This window comes from Gouania willdenowi, chromosome 24 (assembly GCF_900634775.1).
Source record: "Gouania willdenowi chromosome 24, fGouWil2.1, whole genome shotgun sequence".
Classification (NCBI taxonomy): Eukaryota; Metazoa; Chordata; class Actinopteri; order Blenniiformes; family Gobiesocidae; genus Gouania; species Gouania willdenowi.
Window position 1 is genome coordinate 8,714,646 of NC_041066.1, and position 20,311 is coordinate 8,734,956.

General features: G+C 36.6%; 1 protein-coding gene across 2 annotated transcripts in view; it reads left to right on the plus strand.

Moving 5' to 3' along the window:
- rngtt (RNA guanylyltransferase and 5'-phosphatase) overlaps positions 1 to 17,769 on the plus strand; it is a 115,310-nt gene extending 97,541 nt beyond the window's left edge. For both annotated transcript variants that reach the window (XM_028440044.1, XM_028440045.1), the window contains 3 exons: positions 2,793 to 2,859; positions 12,625 to 12,748; positions 17,211 to 17,769. In XM_028440044.1, coding sequence (XP_028295845.1) covers positions 2,793 to 2,859; positions 12,625 to 12,748; positions 17,211 to 17,371 — 352 coding nt within the window. In that variant the 3' untranslated portion in view covers positions 17,372 to 17,769. The remainder of the gene's footprint in view (positions 1 to 2,792; positions 2,860 to 12,624; positions 12,749 to 17,210) is intronic.
- The last annotated feature ends 2,542 nt before the right edge of the window (positions 17,770 to 20,311 follow it).

Consider the following 20,311-nt stretch of genomic DNA (forward strand, 5'->3'; position numbering starts at 1 on the left):
AATGCACACCTCTACTCTCCATGTACCTTAATGTTATTGGTGGAACTAAACCTAAGCCTTCCCTATAAACAACTCACATGCACCTTGCATACAAACACTTATGCTGCTGTTGTGCAAATGTGGATGTAAATTGTAAAGCTGCATCGGGAAGTACAGTATATGTATTTTTATTCTAAAAGCACAGCATTATAAAGAGTCGCAATAATTGCATTTTTGGTTTGTGTGAAATATAATGCAATCAAATTAAACTGAAATCCAAGCTATTTTCCATTTCTAAGACATTGATTTTCTAATTTCTCATAGCGAAATATGTTACTGCAAAATTCAGAGTAACAATGACAACACAGTATAACATTGAAGAGATCCTAATGTTTCCTACTGGACAGTTTGTGTCTTCGGTCATCGGTCTCATCAGAATGTTAACAACAATGTTGACTTCCAATCTATAAGAGACTGTGGATATTTATTGTTAGTCTTCTTTTAATTTTCCCACAGAGGATCTAGTTCCAGTACCACATTGTGTCTGTGTAGGTTTTCACAAGATGTTTTAGTCACTGGAATAAAAAAAAAGTGGGCACACATGTAAGAACCTAACAATTGTTTATTCATCAGCTGAAATAGTCAATCCATGACCACATTTCTGTATAGCACTGATGCATTCAGCTTTCAGAGTTATATTACTTTTCCTGAAAGTAAACTCAGAGGCCGACTATTATAATTTTGTGAACAGGGCGAGGGGAACAAATTGGACGAATGATGCAATCACAGCGACTTTGCCAAAATCATTACCAAGCATAGAATTAAACAGCCTCTATTGCAACAATTGTTGAGCTGGTGGAGATTTGTGTCAAGATTTGGTTTAGACTCTGGCTGAGTGTCTTCACATCATCATTTGTAAAGTCTATAGTGATTATAGAGAGACAGATAAGTAGAACGATCTATCCCAAGCAGCTGAGGTTCAGTCTCTGAAAAGTCCTCGGAAAGTCAAAAAAATTCTCGTCACGACTCGTCTCGTCTTTGGACTTGAGTCATTACAGCTTCTCAGTATCAGTTTTCTGAAGTGGTTTTAATGCCATGCTCTCCAAGTTCCTAGGAAAGTCGTTTGACTTAGAAGGTGAGTAACAAAGAGCCATTATTAGTGAATTAGTAGCTGAACTGCAGGGCTGGTGTATAAATTTACTAGTTGACAACATGATTCATATACAATGTTTCCTATACCTAGTTGGCATTAAAACTGCAGGAGTCCCGGATGGCTTCTGGAGCTCTGAAGAAAATGTTGTATATTTTTATTTATTTATTTTTTAAAAAAAAGAAAGAAAAAAACCTGCTAAAAGTTGGAGTTTGATTTTTTTTTTTTTTTTTGTAGGTGCACTTTCAAACTATGTTTCAAAATTACAAAGCCTACTTTGTCTTGACCTTTATTATCCTTGCATAATGTGATATACAGGTATTTTGATTAAATTTGAGCTGAATGGATATTTTACTTGGATGTTTATGTTTTTAAGTGAAATACTTTATGTATATATATATATATATATATACATATTGTACATAAAGCATTTCAAATTGTCCATAGCTGACAAGAAAATATCTTTATAGTGAAGTTCTTTTAGAATTATCTTATTTCTTGTCAGCAAATGATTAATTACTACAGAATTCAACTTCTTTTGCATGTTACTATGGTTACGGCAATCTCCCTTCCCTTTATTACAATAATTAAATAAAATCTGTTAAAGTATTTCCTAATGAAATAAGAAACATTGCATTATGCCAAAATGCTTTCATTTTTTTTTTTTTTAACAAACAGGAAATTAAAAATGTGCAATATATTGATTGTATTCTACAATTTAAGGCAAGGCAAATGTATTTGTGTAGTACATTTAATACAAAGGCAATTCAATGCGCTGTTCATGGTTAACAGAAAAAAGCTGTTTAAAAATCAATAGAAACATTAGGAGATTTTAAGAGCGGATTTCTTACATTTAGCAAACATACTAGCATTTACATCATGAGTAAAGCATCAGTTAAAAAAAACACTTTTACAATCTAATGGTGTAACAAATGTTATGTAACAGCAGAGCCAGTTACTAGAAAGTCAAGCCTTGGCAGTAGACAATGTCCATCACTGTGCAGCTATTTCTAACTCCTAATGTCTACTGTTTGCTTCCGTCCTTTTCTTTCTATCTATCATTACACAGGAAGGGGTGTGAGTGTCCAAATTCAGCTCCAGTGGATGTAACAAACTGTTCTTAAGCTGTCAGTCATGCTCTGCTGACCCTCACCATTATTTTAGTCCTTAAAGTAGTCGGCTGGGATGAAACCAGTACCAGTTTCTGTGTCACTCGTGAGCCACACGTGGAGTCTGGGAATAACACAGGGAGTGTTTGGTGGAGGAGGGGAAGGGAACAACATGTGATAAAGACATCTGGTGTGAATCTCTGGAGAACATGTTCTTCTATTGACAGCTACTCCACTGAATCTATAAGCCACATTTGAGAGCTCACAGTTAGTGCTCACGCACGTTAAGTGGATGATAATATGCTCTCTGAATATATATTGCCTGTGAGTACGAGCGTGCCCATACTGTAGTTTTCACAGTAAGTTTGGAACATCACGCTGTGCAAAGAGACAGAAGGGCTTAGAGAGGTGTAATCTCACCTCCCTGTCGCTCTGTTACTAGCTAGAAAATGGAAGCGGCGTAGTGATTTCTTAGCCCTGTTGTTTCCACTCAGATACTCTTGTGTTGAGATCCTCTGACGAGGGTGTTAACCATGATCTTTTCGTCTTTGCAGGATGTTACCGCAGATTGTCGGCCTGCTCTACGTCGGAAACTATGACAGGCCCTTTGCGAAGATGAAGGTGAGAAAAGAAATGTGTTGTTTTGTTCCGTTCACCCTCACCGACACCTTGTTTGAGTAGCGCAAAATTTCTGCTGTGACGAAGGCAAGAATTAAAAGTTAACACAGTATCGAATTAAAGAATTACACAACCACTTGGCACAATAGACGTTTAATACTCATCTTCTGCATTATTTGGATTTGCACAGATGCTCACATAGATTAATTGGAATGATACTGAAATTAATTTCTAATACCAACCATTACAGTCATAGTTTTTAAAGTCCGTGTAAAGCAGAGCTAAATGTGTGTTATGAGGTTGTCACACCACAGAAACGTGTCATTGCCCACTGAGCCAAATTTGAAAGACGAAAAAAATTCTTAAGTATATAAAATTAGGTCTCAAAATCATGGAAAAACGAGCACTTCTGAAACGCTGGGGGCGTGTCAGTTAGAGGCGCCGGAACCGCTGCGCCTCCTTGTACTGTCTGTAGGAGAGAGCAGTGTGAAAGCGGCTCCACCGTCAATACTGCTTCCAAAAGTGCTCGGGGTGTCAGCGAAAAAGTCTGCACCACCCGAGTCCGAATATGTGCATCCCTCCCAAGTCAAAACTGCGCCCGCTGGAGGCGAAAAAACAAAATTGCTGATTTCATTAAAAAATGTGGCACCAGCGGACGCGTTTTATTCTCCTGAGCCCGAATATGTGGTCTGTTTACGGCTAGGGGCCGAATTGCACCCGCTGGAGGCTGTGGAAGTTCGGTGTGCTTCAGCAGCAGGGTCGGGTTGATTCTAATGAGGGCTTCGTTAAGGAACGCAGCTGTGATTTCTGACCCGATTTCTGAAATTTGAAACACAGTTCGTGAAGCCTAGCTCCACAATTAAATTATAAATAATTGAATGGCTTTTTACATGTTTTAAGGAACACATTTATGACCTATTTAATGTGTTTAGAAGAAAATGGCTGAATTTGCATTAAAGAAAAAACAAGGTTTGTATAATTTTTGAGACAATTAATGCTTTGATTTAGGGACCTTTTTATTATTGTTTTTCATTCATCTCTGTGAGCAATTTGGAGCCAAATTCACATTTATGGCGACATATTCAGGGAAGTCATGGAGATGCGCTGGAAGCAAACCAATATTTTGCCTCTGTATGTAAACTTTCGCCTCTGGAATGCAAATTTAGTTTTTTCAACTTCATTCAGATGCCTGTTAACTGGTTTTTTATTATTATTATTATTATTATTATTATTATTATTATTATTATTATTATTATTATTATTATTATTATTATTATTATTATTATTATTATTATTCTTTGTATTCCTATGTAAAGATATGGGCTCTATTCTCAGCCCACTGACGTTATCGGCTGATACTATAAAATGTAATATTGGTTGACCTTGGTATCAGTTTTTCCACAGGTATTGAAAAAACGATAGGTGCTGCTCTGCCTCATAACGTCCATATCGTCATATAATCTAGAAATGTTAAATGCTTGTTAACTTCTATTCTGTGTGCTAAAGCATGGTCTGTAAGTGTTTTCAGAAGGTGGACAGTGTCTATGATGTGTTTCCGTCATTTTACACAGTTACCCACATCGTTGTTCCCTGTTTCGTACATATTTATCTATCTCAAAGCCAAAGGCCAATACCTAAGATAACGCTAATTCGCTAGCTATCTTAAATGTTCCATGTGATATGTTTGTTGCACAGTATTGAACTTTTGTTGTGGAGTTCTTACAGCTGTTGGATTATTAGTCCGACGACTACTGAGCTGTTATTAAGTCAAAAACAAACATTTTGGCACTTTTTCCTAAGTTACTGAAGTTAAACACATTTTCTTATTTTACACAGATGATATTTATTTGTGGATTACATTCAGATGGGCTTCACATTATAAGTATGATTAATCTGTTATTCCCATGGCGGTATATATAATGTAACCTAAAATAAGGGGGTCTGTGTATATATATCTGAAGTCGGACATTTAGTCTTGAACGATATTGGCATATCTTCAAAAAGCTAATATCGTTGACAAAGCCATACATACGTATATTTTCATCATATAGAAGTTTATGAAAGGTGTAGAAACTAGTAGTTCTCCCTTCTCATATTCTACTTATGAGATATAATAGATGGTGCTCATCCAGTTGGAAACATGCAGTCAAGACATTTGCAACAAATACTAAATCTCATCAAAAATGTATGTCTCGCTCTTCCTCCATCTGTCACTGTTATTACTTTGTGGATTATTTCCATATCTCCCAGTCACATTCAGTTTTTGTTTGTGAAGCACTGTGCTGTAGGACATGGAGAAGCTGCATGGCCGTACAAAATTACAAATATTCTCAGGATTGTATGATACTTATGAGCAGGTCTCTTGTGTTTCCTTATCAGTTTGGTGGCATTATACTCATGTAAAGGAGGGGTTTTCCTGGTGTTTTTTATGCAGTTGTTCAAGGATGCCAACGAGGATCATGATGTTTGTAGAAGTATTTCTCATTTCAGCTGATTAACCCTGAGCATGTACAGTCATGGTTCAGAAACACTAATTGAGTGGTTTCATATCCCGTGAGTGTTGGAGCGACTGTGCTCATGCATCTGCATTCTACACTGGGCATTTCCTTTTCTTTTAAGGTCTCCCAGGGAGAAGGGACATCCTCTGTACCCCTGCCCACCTTATGAAACATATATGAATGTAAACTTCCTATAATCAATTTTATTCTCTCATTGTCTCAGTCTTACGAGCCTAATACTCCAATTTCCTCATACTGTTGCCTACAGGGAGAGTTGATGGGAAATGTGTAATGACACCATAGTGATGAGGCTGCTTTTCAGTTGGTATTTGTTTACTTCCCTCAGACCAAAATTACTTTTGTCAGAATAACAGTAATTGCTGATAAACATATCAGGAACGTTTTAATGCGGTATTTAGATCCAGTCTTCTTTAGTCTGGCCAGTTTTTCTGATATTGGTGATTTATTTGGCGTCAAGTGTTGTTTACAGTCGGTTTTGTGTGTATTCCAAGTTTAGCATTGACAATACTGTATTTGAAAGAAGATGGGATTCAAAAAGGTCTATAATTGGAATGACTGCCTCCTGTGTGGTTTCAGATATTTTAAAGCAGGGACGCACAGCCACACGTTTACATGGGAGCTTTAATTCCTCTTTAAAGCAGAATAAAAGTTAATTCCTCTTTAAACGGACCATGTACACACTTAATTCCTAATGCTTATTTAATTCCGAATGTAATTTAAATCTGAATTAGGTGGATAGTTTATTCCAATTTTAATTCTGAATCAAATAATTCCTCTTTCTTGTTAACACTTAATTCCCCTTCAAGTTAATTCCTGTCGTTCTGCGCATGCCCGATTTACTGCGATGAAGACATAATCCATGATGGCCGCCCGGACTCCAGTCGAGACTATTTCATAAGAGACTTAGAAGACGTGGATATAATGAAAAGAGTGGATGGACGGAAGCACACACGGACCTCGGTGAACGGAGCTGGCTTCACTGGACGGCTGGCACTTGGACCGGGAGGTGGAGTAAATGCGTCCCCGTACTGCATGTACAGGCTGTAATATCACAAAGTTTATCGTTGTACCAGTTGTTAGAGTTACTATCGTTACCGGGGAGCAAATATTTATTCCTGGTGATTGTTTTCCGGAGTTTTACTGGGCTTTATTTACCGGTGATTAGTTGTTGTCCAGCTGCTGCTTCAAAACTACAATCAAAATAGAAGTGAAAACAGTTCTCATGTGGTCTTCTGTGTTACAGCCGACAATTAAAGGTTTGTTGTGCGTTTTGCCCGACAGACGTGCTACGTCACGTTCTCCCCCTGTCCAATCAGAGCCTTCGACTAATCCATGATCTAAATGCATATTTAACTCAAGTTTCATTGAAGTAATGTTGTCTGAAGCTTCATTTAGATTTGGTTTCAGGGGCTTTGTGGTGACGGCAGAGCCATATGTGGCCTGAGCACTGGCCCCATTAATCATAAATAACGTAAATGGTGCCTGACAGATGTAGGCGGCAGAGGAGGACATAAGAGCAGCTATCTGTCAAAGAAAGCTGCCTTTGATGATGGCGTGAGAGTCTGTCAGCGTGGAGGCAATCTGCTGGGTGCTGAAGTAACACCTCCATTTTATTTCCCAGATTTTCCAAGCTTTTCTTATTCATTTATGGGATTCTAGTCCAGTATTTGGGGTAAAATGTGTATGTTTTTCCTTTTTTATTCTGGCCTGTTTTGTTTCTATCATATTTGGTTTGGACCTTTAAAAAAAATGCTGGTTGTGCTGGGTGTTGAAAGACCTGAAGTGCAAAAAAGGAAGTCTGCTGCTGACACAGGGGAAAATCTAAATGTAAGAGGATCTGGAAAGAAGAAGAAATTGAGGAGTTTTAATACTAAATGGATGTCGGGTCGTGAGTCACTAGTATTCCACCATTTGTTCACCTTTAAAATGTGCACTATACAGTTTGTGGGGAGCGGTATTTGTTTACAATTGAAGAGCATGCATATGCTCATATATTTTCTCTACAGTACATGTAATTCTTAATACTGATTACTTCTATTCTTTTTAACATCAAACAGTGTTCCAGGGATCCAATTTTCATCAGAGTTAAGTTTATTATTTTATTAAGTTATGAGAATATACTTTATAAAAACTTCTCCGACACACCCAAAGTACCATATTGCACCTTTTAGGCATTGTTACAACATTATTTTTTAAATTAAATTTTTATATTTTTACCATTTTAATGTATTTCTGTCATCAACTAAAATAAAAACTATTTATTAATAAACTAGTTTATTTTGGCTGGTGGGAAAATCTGGTTAGCTGGTAACTTTAAGAATCTACTAGCCATGCTGGCTGGTGATTTAAAAAGTAAATTTAAAGCCCTGCTCATCACATTTTATATGATGCTGTCAGCTTTCACTTTACCCCAGTCGTATTTTAATAACAGATCTGTAATAATGAGGAAGCTTTATTCATCTCCTGGCCTCTTAAATCTTTGAAACAATATGTTCATTATAAATACATTAACCGTTCATAAGGTTAAAATGAATAAAGGTCATGAAAAACCACATGGTTTCAGACTGATGCTCTTAATCATAGGACCTCTGTCTAACCATATTTCCTGGATGTGCATCCACTTATAGTGCAAATGTGCCCAAGCATAAACGCTGGAAATAAGGGCAAGTAGTGAATTTGGGAATATAACGAAAAGGCTGTAAATAACTGTAAACAGCCAACAAATGTAAAGCCTTGTTTTAAAGAGACCATTTTCTAACTCAATTTTTTTTTGTAATATTCATTTTTATGATTAATTATATTGAAAAGAAAATCATGGTAGAGTGTTAATACATTTTGTGTGAAGAGGTAATTAGATTTTTGTATAATGCTGTAACTGCTACAACTGTGCAAAAAGCAAAGTGTGCTGAATAATATCTGGATGCACAATATATTCCGTAGGGGTGGGAGAATTATGGTCCATGCGGGCTCCCTGGTTCCCTTGGGCACCTTGTTTTAGTGACATCTGCTTTAGAGTCAAAGCACTAAACTAACCACTGACACTTTGGGATGGTTTTATGGTGATCTGTGATGCGTCATTAAGAAGAACCATGATGGCAGTAAAAATAAGTATAACTATGTAAAAGTACAGTTTCGACAATAGGTTTCTTACTCTGCGGTTCATCCAGGGTTGGAGTCAATTACAATTGACATAATTGTAATTGTATTTGAAAAAAATCTGTTGCTGCTGTAATCATAATTCAGTTCAGATCTTTGACTTTGTATTTGTAATTGGCATGGAAATTCCAGAAAAACTGAATAAAAATGGAAAAATTTTGGAATTTCTTTTCTGAGATAATACTATTATAAAACTAGTTCAAATATGTGATCACACTTAAACTGGAGTGGAAATCCCTTAAGGCATAAACAAATGTGGAAAAATACTGAAATTTCAAAGAGATAAAGCTGTGTATAGTAAAAAATAAAAATGAAAAAAAGACCATTTCATTATTGGAAGGGGAAAAAAATTAAATCAAGGTGCATTCTGACCTTGCCAATAATATTAATACCAATATTTTTAATTGATCAGGAAGCCTAACAAGGTGACCAAAAGATGAAAAACAAATTGAATGATAGATAATATTTTTTTAGTGTAATTTCCAGCTGATTTAAGACATGGGAGGCAACTGACCCATTATCATGGTGCTATCAGATGCTAACAGAAAGCTAACACAAGAGGAAGGTCACATTTTATGGGCTTATTTACTTCAGGTGCAGTAATTGTGATTAGTTGTCGTTGAACTTAAAGAGTAACTAAACACCACTTTTTTTCTGCTGAATGCGAATGTATTTGGGTATAAAGTAGTGCTGTTGATTGATTCTGGTTCAACTCTCAACATTTTAGTCAAAGTATTTCAGTTTGTCATATTTAGTTGTAACTAGTCAGAGTGACTGCCCTCTATGGGTTGAAACCCAGCTATTACTGTTGATTTTTGCTATTGGCTGAGAACAAGATCATGTGATGTTCTTGCGTCACAAACGAGCACTGTTAGCCCCGCCCCTTTTATAAAAAACTAACACCTGTGAGCTCTACAATGTGTGGTGAGTAGGTTGGATTGAGAGAAGAGTGAATAGAGGGGTATATTTAGTAATGACTAGCTAGGGGCGACCGTGGCTCAGGTGGTGGAGGATCGTCTTCTGATCGAGAGGTTGGGGGTTTGATCCCAGTACCTGACTATGTGTCGAAGTGTCCTTGGGCAAGACACTGAACCCTAAGTTGCTCCCAGTGGTCGACTAGCGCCTTGCATGGCAGTCCTGTCCCACTGGTGTGTGAATGTGTGAGTGATTGGGTGAATGAGCTGATATGTAAAGCGCTTTGGGACTGCTTCAGTGTGGTTATAAAGCACTATATAAATCAAGTCCATTTACCATTTAGTTAGCATAGCATAGATTGTTCATTGGAGATCTTATAGTATAGACTGGGCGTGTGTTAACTGATCCAGGAGCCCCGCCCATAATCAAGGCGTTTTTTGAATTTCTTTAACTAATTGAGAATGTAATTGTAGTTTACTTTCAGGGGGAAAATAATTACAATTGTAATTGTAATTGGAAAATGCTGGTCACTGTAATCATAATTGAGTCGTAATTGAACATGGATAATTGAAGATGTAATTGTAATTGAAAAATGTAATTGATCCCAACCCTGGTTTCATCCATAAGAACCAGCAGCCATGATGCTTTGGGTGGTGAGTACTGACATGTCTCAGTTGTCCTTTGCATACGTATTGATCTGTCTGATGACTCAGCAGCCCTCAGACTGAATCAGCTCTCCTTAAACAGACATCAGTGCTATTTCCCTTTTTCATCCTGTTCACTTTCACTTCATGGTTGGCGTACAGGTGTGCGCTCAGCAAAAGCGGCTGCACTGCTATGTCGCCGATAACTGATGGCACACGTGCGCTGCCATAATGAGAGAGATTTGGACGGATTACGCGCCAAGTGGTGATTGGGAAATGGCAGCCAGAATGTCACCCTTCACTTGAGAGGAGATCCAGCCTGTAGCACGTCTGCCTGTTCACCGTTCACTGGCACAAAAGCTGCTTTAGATTTGGAAGAAGAATAAAAAAAAAAACCTACACACACACATTTTTCAGGGAAGTAAATCCTCAACGTTTTAGATTTTCTGTTTTGTCTTTGTGTGTGGATTTAGTTTTACTCCTCTGTAGTCACCATGCAACATGCCATAGTGTCATCCTCTTTCACTTTCATCCAATCTTCCTTCCTCACACGTTTTCCTTCTTTCCTGTGTGAACTCGTCTCCCACTGTGAGCCCAGATGCCCACACTCACCATTCACGTCTACTTTACCTTATGCATGTTGCCATAGATCAGTGTTTTCCTAGCAGCGGTCGACAATGACTGACCTTGTGTCAATGGCGGTCAGGCGGTCACACTGATCTGGAGATTATTAACCCTTGTGTGAATAAAGGGCCATTAGATTTATAAGCCTATACGATCACTGCTGCACATGAGTATTTAAGCAGCTCAGGGTTTTTAGTGCCCTTTTTGTTTCCAGCAGCTCTCTGACTCTCCAATCCCCTCAGACACAGTCGCTTGACGAGTAAACAACAGATGCTCAAATGTCTTCTTTGACTCATGCTGGATCTTCGGCATCGTCGTGCACTATTTTCGCACACCTCAGCAGCATTACTGTGTGTAGAGCTGGTTTTGTTGTGAAAGCAGATTGTGGTGTAATAAGTCAGCGATCCTGTGTGGAGCACAAACTGCTTTGTTGAGTGCTGCGTTGCTCAGATTAAGATATTCATATTCTGTTTGTGGAATGAATGTTACAATAGAGATGAATCAGATTTATTTACTATTCGTCTGCTTTGGAGATTTCTATGAGTTGCTTTTGTTTACTCGTCGAACAGGACTGGCTGCAGGTCGCCCAGCGCTTGTTCTTATAGATACTTCGACAGCAGAGATGGGCAGCTTTGGTCACAGTGGGGCCACCAAAGTGTGATTGTCTGATCCCAGGGACACACTATTAGGAATCATTATTTACAACAATGACCAATGTTTCAGTCGAACAAAAAATATTCATAATTAACATTTGAGTGTTATAACATAATTCACAATTTAAAGATATATAACGAGACTGAAACAGGCAGAAGCAAAAATACGTATATGCCCAACATAAGTCATAACATTCAAGTTACCTTTCCCAATAATACACACAAAAGAAATGGAAACATTTCAGTTGACTTTTTTCAAATAAAGCTAAAAAAAAAAAAATATATATATATATATATATATAGACACACACGTGTACTTTAATTTACTGTATATACAACATTTAACAAAGAACACAAACATATTTCTACTGCTTCCCATAACTCTCTCTATAATGTGTCACTAATTTTTATTTTTTTAATCAACATTATTCCACAATGTAACCCCTAGAACAGACATACATCTTCATTTTACTTCTAATCGTGCTTTTGATTAAATCAATGTAAATTGAACGTTAATACAGGAAACAAAGGGCACAGTAGCTTTTTTTCTGTTTTTTGTTTCTGTAGTCATTTTTTGTAATTTTTTGTGGTTTTGTTGGTTTTTGAAGTCACTTTATGTATTTTTGTTGTCTTTTTGTGCGTTCTAGTTTTTTCAGTTTTTTTTTTTGAGTAATTTTTATTTTGTGTATCTTTTTAGGTCATTTTTGTTTTTTGTGTATTCTTTTGTCTTTTAGTATATTTTTTAGGTCAGTTTTGTGTATTATGTTGTTTTGTGTACTTTTGTAATCCTTCTGTCGTTTTGTGTATTTTTTTGCCGTTTCGTGTGTTTTTTGGGGGCCATTTTCTGTATTTTTGTTGTAATTGTATGTGATTTTTTGATTTGTGTAGTTCTGGAATGTTTTTTCCTTAAACATCTCTTAATAGCTTTTAAGGTTGCAATTATTTTTTAGCCTGCAGTTACATTATTGGAATTAGTGAACTTATTTAATAATATGCTCCTCATTTTTTGCCCTCTTTTAATTAAAATATCCATTCTATCCTTGCTTAGGAAAATGCTGCAAAGAACTTTTTTGGCGTTTTATTTTTCAATGCTTTTGCTTATCGGCTTTTTCCACAGTTAGTTTTTTCTTGGGGGGCATCTTATTGAGTGATGATAGTCGGACAGTGACAAATTAGATTGAGAAATTGTCATTGGAAAGCTGATAAATGAGGAGTAATAATCAATCAAACCCACTGTTTTTAATCTAATGTGCGCAGGCCACCAGAGAACTGAAACCGTACGACAACAAGATCATCGAGTGCACCTTCGCCAACAACACCTGGGTGTTCATGAGGCAGCGGGTGGACAAGAGCTTCCCCAACTCCTACGACACAGCTATGGGTGAGTCTCTGCACACAAATTATTATTATTATTATTATTACCTCATTAATATCTCCTGTTCTAAATTCATCATTTTATCAGTATTTGTATGTGGTGTGTCTGTCGAGATCATTTGCTCTCCAACCTCAGATTTTCTGTTCACTCAGCAAAGCCACAAGCAGGGTTCGGGTCTATCATATTTTTCAATTGCAATTACGTCTTCAATTATCCATTACTCAATTAGAATTACCTTGGCCAGCATGTTTTCCAATTACAATCAAAATTACAATTATCATTCTTCCCCTGAAAATCAATTACAATTACGTTCTCAATTAAGAGATTTCAATCATTTGCAATTACTGAGCCTCTGGTAAGTAACCACATTACACGTAGCGTTCCTCCTGTGTTAGCTTTCTGTTAGCATCTCTCATGATAACGGCTCAGTTTTGACCCATGTCTTAAATCAGCTGTAAAATACACAAAAAAATATTATCCATCATCTAATTTGTTTCTCATCGCTTAGTTAGCGCATTAGGCTTCCTAATCAATGAAAATAATGCTATTAATATTTTTGGTGTGGGTGTCTGAGCCTTTTTCTGTCAGTGAACCCCTAGATTTAATAGCTTTTTTAAATTGGTGATCGGAAATCTTGATATGAAACATGATTTTAGAATCATTAACTACATATATGTACGCTATAGAACAGCAGAAGTGTTTTAAATTTCAATTATAATTACATCATAATTGTAATTCATGATTAATTACAATGATAATTGACCCCAACTGTGGCCACAAGGAAACAAAGAGGAATATGGTTGCTATTGCCTGGTGATTTGCTGATACGGTTGTTAATAGTTTTGTTTTTTGCCTGCAGAACAAAACTCTGCTCATATGGAAAACATATTACTTTTATTCTCCGTCTGCAGATTGGTTATGTGTTGATTGTTGTGTATTTAAATGTTATTACAGCTCAAATAGTTCTGCCTGCTGTAGGAGGTGTAGGAGCCATCCATTAGGCTAAATGGAACCAACTGGAAGGAAAAGAAAATGGGATTTAAAAAAAAAAAAAAAAAAAAAAACCCAAAACATTTACATTATAATAAAACGCTGCATTACAGTAGTTTCTGTATGTATTGATATAAATGCTGAGTTCACAGCACAGGATGGAGCATAAAAGTTCAGGCAATAAAAAGAAAACAACATTAGGAAAGTGATGCTCGCCGATGGAAATCAAAGAAAAACACAGTCTTGAATTATTGAGCTGTGAATCCTGAGGCGAGCTGTAGTCTGGCCCTGATGACAAAAGCCGCTCTTATCTGGAATCTCCACGGATTGTAACTGCATTTCTCCCCGGGCTGATAGCAACGCGTTCCCTTTAGAAACTGAAAACGCGCCACTGGTATCATGGCACGGTCATGAAAGTGCCATGGGAGCAGTGGAGCTGAAAAGCTATTTCAGGAACCCCGTGGACTTGTGAAGGGAAAGTTGAGAAGTTGTTTCTTTGACTCTGAGAGGCGTTTCCTCACATCTACTACACTGTGACGCCTGCTCGTATCATCAGTGCTTTAAGTCTGGATAAAGTGACCCTAAACCACAAGTGATTACATTGCATTTTAGGACAAACAACATATAGATTTGAGGTTTTTCAGGTAATATTTATATCGGCAGTTGTGTATTTGTTTCTTTGTCTGTTTGCAGGATTACATCAAAAGTACTTAATGGATTATGACAATATTTTAACCAAAGATAGATATTAGGCCATGGGAGATCCTATTACATTTTGGACAGGATTAGATCAATATACTGATTCTTGATCAGTTTCAAATATCCCTATTTCTCATCATTGGCAACATTTTTAGAATTCATATCTTTGTTCGTAATTGACCATTCTTTTTGATATTATATATTTTGCAACCAGTGTTTGTTGGCTGATGGTATTAAAAAGCCAAGATAAGAATTAAAAATGACTGACCGTGAGAGGGAAACCGCACTGTCAGCAGTATGAGTATGCATTTCTACCAATCTGACGATACGATACTATTCATGATTTGCATGTCACGATACTACACAATACAATATACATTAGGAGTGTGCCGATATCTCGATACGACCATATATCGCAATATTGTTTTCGCACGATCGATTATAGATATGCTCGTGCTGTATCGATTTTTTTATTTATTTATTTATTTATTTTTTCAAAACCTTTTCTGCTTTTTCACTAAAATGTGCAGGTACGTCTTCACAGAAATGTTGTCACTGTTTGTTGAAGGAACCAATATATTGTTTACTGGAATATTGCACTATAATGGTGTCACTGGTAAGAAAGACCCTATTTTTTGTTTACAGAAAACTCTATTGGAGACACTTATTCATTTACATTGGTATGTTGACACTTATTTACAGAAATGTTGCACTAAAATAGTGTCACTGTTCATAGGACACTTTTTCAATTTATTGTCTTTCAGAGATATAAAATAAAAATGGTATTTTTTCACTTAATCTTTTTTTTTTCTTATGTCATAGATTATCGTAGATTGATTTCTGACCAATATATTGATAATCGCAGTATCGTCATATCATGAGCTTTGTATTGCGTATCGTATCGTGAGGTTCCCACCCCTAATATACGTCGCAATTTATTGCGATGTCATTTATTAGAAATTTCACCTTTACAAGTACAAAATGGTATGAAATACAAATCCATACCATTTCATTTTTATTTTGTACTTGCTTGAACAGGTACTTTTGGTAACTAACTGTAAGTCAAGTACCAATAACATAAACAAGTGGTATGTTTATCAAACTGTCAAATTACATTTTTCTAAAAAGTTTAACTTTTGCTTCTACAACAGGTTCTGATTCTGTTCAAGTTCTTAAATTCTTTAATTCAAATAACCACATACATCTATAAGTTATTTGTAATTTTAATTGCTTTGAACTGTTTTTTGTTTTGTTTTTTTATCATTTTAATTGCTGTCTGTATGTTGAGTGTAACTTCTGCAGGACTCCCTTGAAAGAGGTTTTTATTCTAAATGGGACTTTTTCTGGTTAAATGAATAAAAAAAAGTATGTTTTATTAAAATACAGTGCAATCAACTTCCAAACTAAAATGCATTGAGGAGTCAGGTAGTTTAACAAGGTCTGATGTGGTTCACTGACATCTAGTGACCAGCAGTGTTTGGAATAACGGCGTTATGTAACGCCGTTTGTTTTTCAGTAACGGGGTAATTTAACTAAATACTTTTTACACCGTTACAACGACGTTATCGTGACTGAACGTTAAATGCGGCGCGTTACATGTAATGATTGAATAAACTGTTATCCGAAAGCTCTAAAAAAATCTGAATTCTTTGACATATAGCAACTTTTATTTTTTTAATAGTAACACAAATAGTTACTTTCCTTGGTAATAAGTTACTTTTATTATAGAGTAATTCAGTTACTAACGCAGTTACTTTTTGGAACAAGTAGTGAGTAATTATAACTAATTACTTTTTTAAAATAACGTTCCCAACACTGGTGACCAGGTGTTTACGTTGTGATGGCAAAATTGGTTAATTATATTTACTCATATATTTACTCATATATTTGCTTATTCAACTTAATGCTTTAAGTTGTAACTTTTCATTTCCGCTGTCTCATGCTCTTGGAGGTCAGTTGCTCACAATCCCAAAACATAGCTCTATCTGAAGGCCAGACGCACGCATGCGCACACACACACACACACACACACACACTCTCCTACGCTCATCTGCGCACCTGGCTCTCGCTCTGATACCGGGTGGCGCCATTTCCAAGGGCGAACTGACCCCCTCCCTGCCTTCCCCTTCTTATCTCTTGAGGTGGGGGTAGAAATGTGTGTGTAAAGCGTGATCTTGAGGCAGTCTTGCTTTTTCCTCTGGCCAGAGCTTTTTGACCATCCTGCGTTGTTGCTGGCCTCCTTTCCTTCCTATACAGGATAAGACACCTTTTTTTATACTCTTTTTTTATTTACTTTATAATAAAGCCTTTTTTATAAAATCATCATACTTTGACTGAACTCCATCATTCAACCAGGGCTCCAATCATGTCTCCATATGAGGTCAACCGCAAATTTAATTTTGCCATCACAACGTGCTGTGCATATGTTAGCAAGATTACATGGTTTTTTTTTTTTGGTTAAAAAACATGATTAAATATCGTAATGTACTGTATCGCCGGATCGATTTTTTTGTTACACCCCTAGTCAGCGCCAGCGGTGAACATCAGCAGAGGCTTTATCCAGGTAAATGAAACAATCATTTTGTTCTGACTCCAAAAAGTCCCATCATGAATGGTGTAGATCAGAGGCTGTTTGCCGTGTCATATTTCTGGCTCCTTGGTCTAAATGGATCAGTGGAGTTTGTAAGTCTGAAAATGAAAAATCATTGTTGCTGAAAAAGCCCATCAGTATCTCAGTGGTACCTCATCCCTCTCCTGTGTGTGTGTTTTCTCTGCCCAGCTGTGTGCAAAAGCATCCAGGAGCCCGTCACCAAGGAGATCCTACTGGAGGTGGTGGACCGCCGTGTCCAGTCAGCCCAAGCACACAACCGCAAACGTCCCCAAGACTCAGAGCTCATGCCTCCTCCTCCTCCAAAGAAACCCAACAGAGGCATCCCGTAGCCTTCAGTCACAGCGTGCGTCTTCATCACCAGCCACAAACCCACCCCACCCCCCACCCCCAACAGTAAACAACTCGAGGCTTTTTCCCCTCTGCTCGTGTGCTTCATCAGCCTGTCAGGACTTTAGGAAAAGTGAAGAAGAAGAAGAAAAACCACCATGTAGAACTATTTGTAGCTTTGTTTGCTTGTGTTTTCATGGAATAAAAGAAATGACGCTGTTATTTTATTTTTTTTTTGTTTTCTTATTTATCTTTTTAAGAATCTGAGCCACTTAGTGTTTATCAGCAGGGATGTTGTCATGGCTACAAATGACAACAACAAATGACAGACTTTATTATACATTGTCATCTTCTTTGTTGATTTGATTTTAAAATAACGAGTAAATGTCAACACATCTCAGTCTGTTGTCTTCTCTGCGTCCTGAACCTGAAACATCCATTGTCTGACCTGCTTGTTCCTTTTTAAACCAAAAACTATTCACAACAAATCATCATCTTCAGATAATCACAAAACATGATGGTTTGGGGAGTTACCAGATCATAAAAGCTTTCATTCCAGCAAAGTCATTGTATCTTCTTTTTTGAACTATGTGTTAAGGTTCTGTTTATTTTGACATCTTTTTTTGGATCTCCTGACATGTTTCCACTGTCAACTGCCAGTCTTCCTCAGAAGTGATGGCCTCATAAGGACACATGAAGATGCTTTGATGCTTTCTTTATGAAATAACTCATGGGGATACATCAAAACAATCACCTCTGAGGAAGACAAGCAGTTGACAGTCGAAACACGTCAGGAGATAACGTTTCCTGAATAAACGAAACCTTAACGCTTAATAGAAGCTTCAGTTTTACAAAATATTGTCGAAATAAATCTACAGTAAGAAAGGGATCAGAGTAAAAAAAATTAAAGAAGACATCACATTTTTGGACAAAGAACTCTGCTTCATTACTTAAGTGAAAATACAGAAACTCCGTCAAAATCTACTCTTAATACAAGAAAAAGTAGATTAGTCAAAATAAGACTTAAGTGCAAGTAATGAAATATTTCCATTAAATATTACTTGAGTATTGATTTAATTGTCATCATCATAATTGCAAATAAGAAAACACTGATGCACATTATGTTCCATGTTTATAGCACTGTAGTACAACTTAGTAACACTGTGAGGTTTCATGAACCACCATCACATTTATGTTTGGTTCAATAAAAAAAAAAAAAAAATCAATGTAATTCACAGAATGAACGAAAAGCTTTTCAATAGTCTCAACATTACACCAAAGAAATAAATGTGAGTTTAATCAACTCAGCTGCATTCATCAATACAACTGTTTCATTTTCCTTAAAAAACAAACCAAATCTAACCAACAGCTGTAATAACCCACAAACAAACAAACAACATCTGTTACTTGTAACATTTGTCACCATAAGGTATTTATAAAAAACACTAGAGAACTAACAAAATGCAATATTCAATGTGTCTTTTATTTAGCTTACCTGACTTTTTATTGCCAGAATTAATTAAATTGCTGCTATTGTTTTCAAAAACCCTTGAACGTGAGCTTATAACACAGCTGTGGATGCTCAGAAGGAGTTTCTCCATCCTTCTCAAGGTCAATCTCTATCAAAGCCATGTGATCTGCCTCTCTCTGATTGGCTCTTGCATTGACGACCCTGACGTATTAAAGGTTTGGTAGAACTAGAACTAAAACAACCCGTATGAGGATCAACAGAAAATGTTCTGTATCAGAACTGAAGCTAAAGCTGCGCTGAGAGACTAAATACTGAGTAACTATAGAAACGTAGTGGAGTAAAAAGTACAATATTTGTCTCTCAAATGTAGTGGAGTGAAAGTTAGAAGTATCCCTGCAAAATAATACTCAAGTAAAGTCCAGATACTTCAAAATACTAAAGTACTACATTTACTTTGTTACTGTTCACTACTGCTGAGGAGTAAATATGTGTGCATGATATATAGAATCTTATTTGTTATATATATTATATCTGGTTATTCATGTGTTTGGAGTAACTCAACAAAAACAAAACTTCTGCTTTCGTCTAATAACTTCAATGTGCCTAATAATTTTAATGTTTTTGTTTAGGTTTTTTTTTATTTTTATTATTAACCTTTATTTAACCAAATAAATCATTCAGAAAAGACAACCCAGACGCAGTCAGGGTTACTGGCCTTGCTCAAGGGCCCACAGTAATAACCCATGGCAGATTGGTACCAGCGATTCTCTAGTCCTTACACTGACAACACTGACACTGACAACATTGGAAACTAGAATATAAATAGAGCAGTTATTGTTAATGCTAGGTGAATGTTAATGCTAATGCTAGGCTAATGTTACGTTAAAGCAAATGCTAGGTCAGTGTGAATGCTAGGCTAATGCTATTGTTATGTTCATTTTAATGCTATTGCTAGGTTATTGCTATTGCTAGATTAATGCTAGGCTAATAATAATGCTAGGTTAAAGCTAATACTAGGTCAATGTTAATGCTAGGCTAATGTTATTGGTACTGCTAGGTTAATGCTAGGTTAAAACTAATACTAGGTCAATATTAATGTTAGGTTAATGTTGATGCTATGTTATTGCTATTGCTAGGCTAATGCTAGGTGAATACTAATGCTAGGTTAATGCTATTGCTACGTTAGTGCTAATGCTAGGTTAAAGCTAGGTTCATGCTTGGCTAATTATAATGCCAGGTATAGATAATACTAGGTCAATATTAATGCTATTGCTATGCTTATGTTAATGTTAATGCTATTGCGAGACTAATGCTAATGCTGGCTAATGCCAATGATAAGCTAATGCAGTGTGACGCGGGCCAGCACCTGCACCCTCACTTGTTATTAGTGAGGATGCATTGGCATCCTCACTATTGTATTCGTTCCCCTTTATTATTATATGTTATTATTCTTCCGTCCTCTCAAACTCGT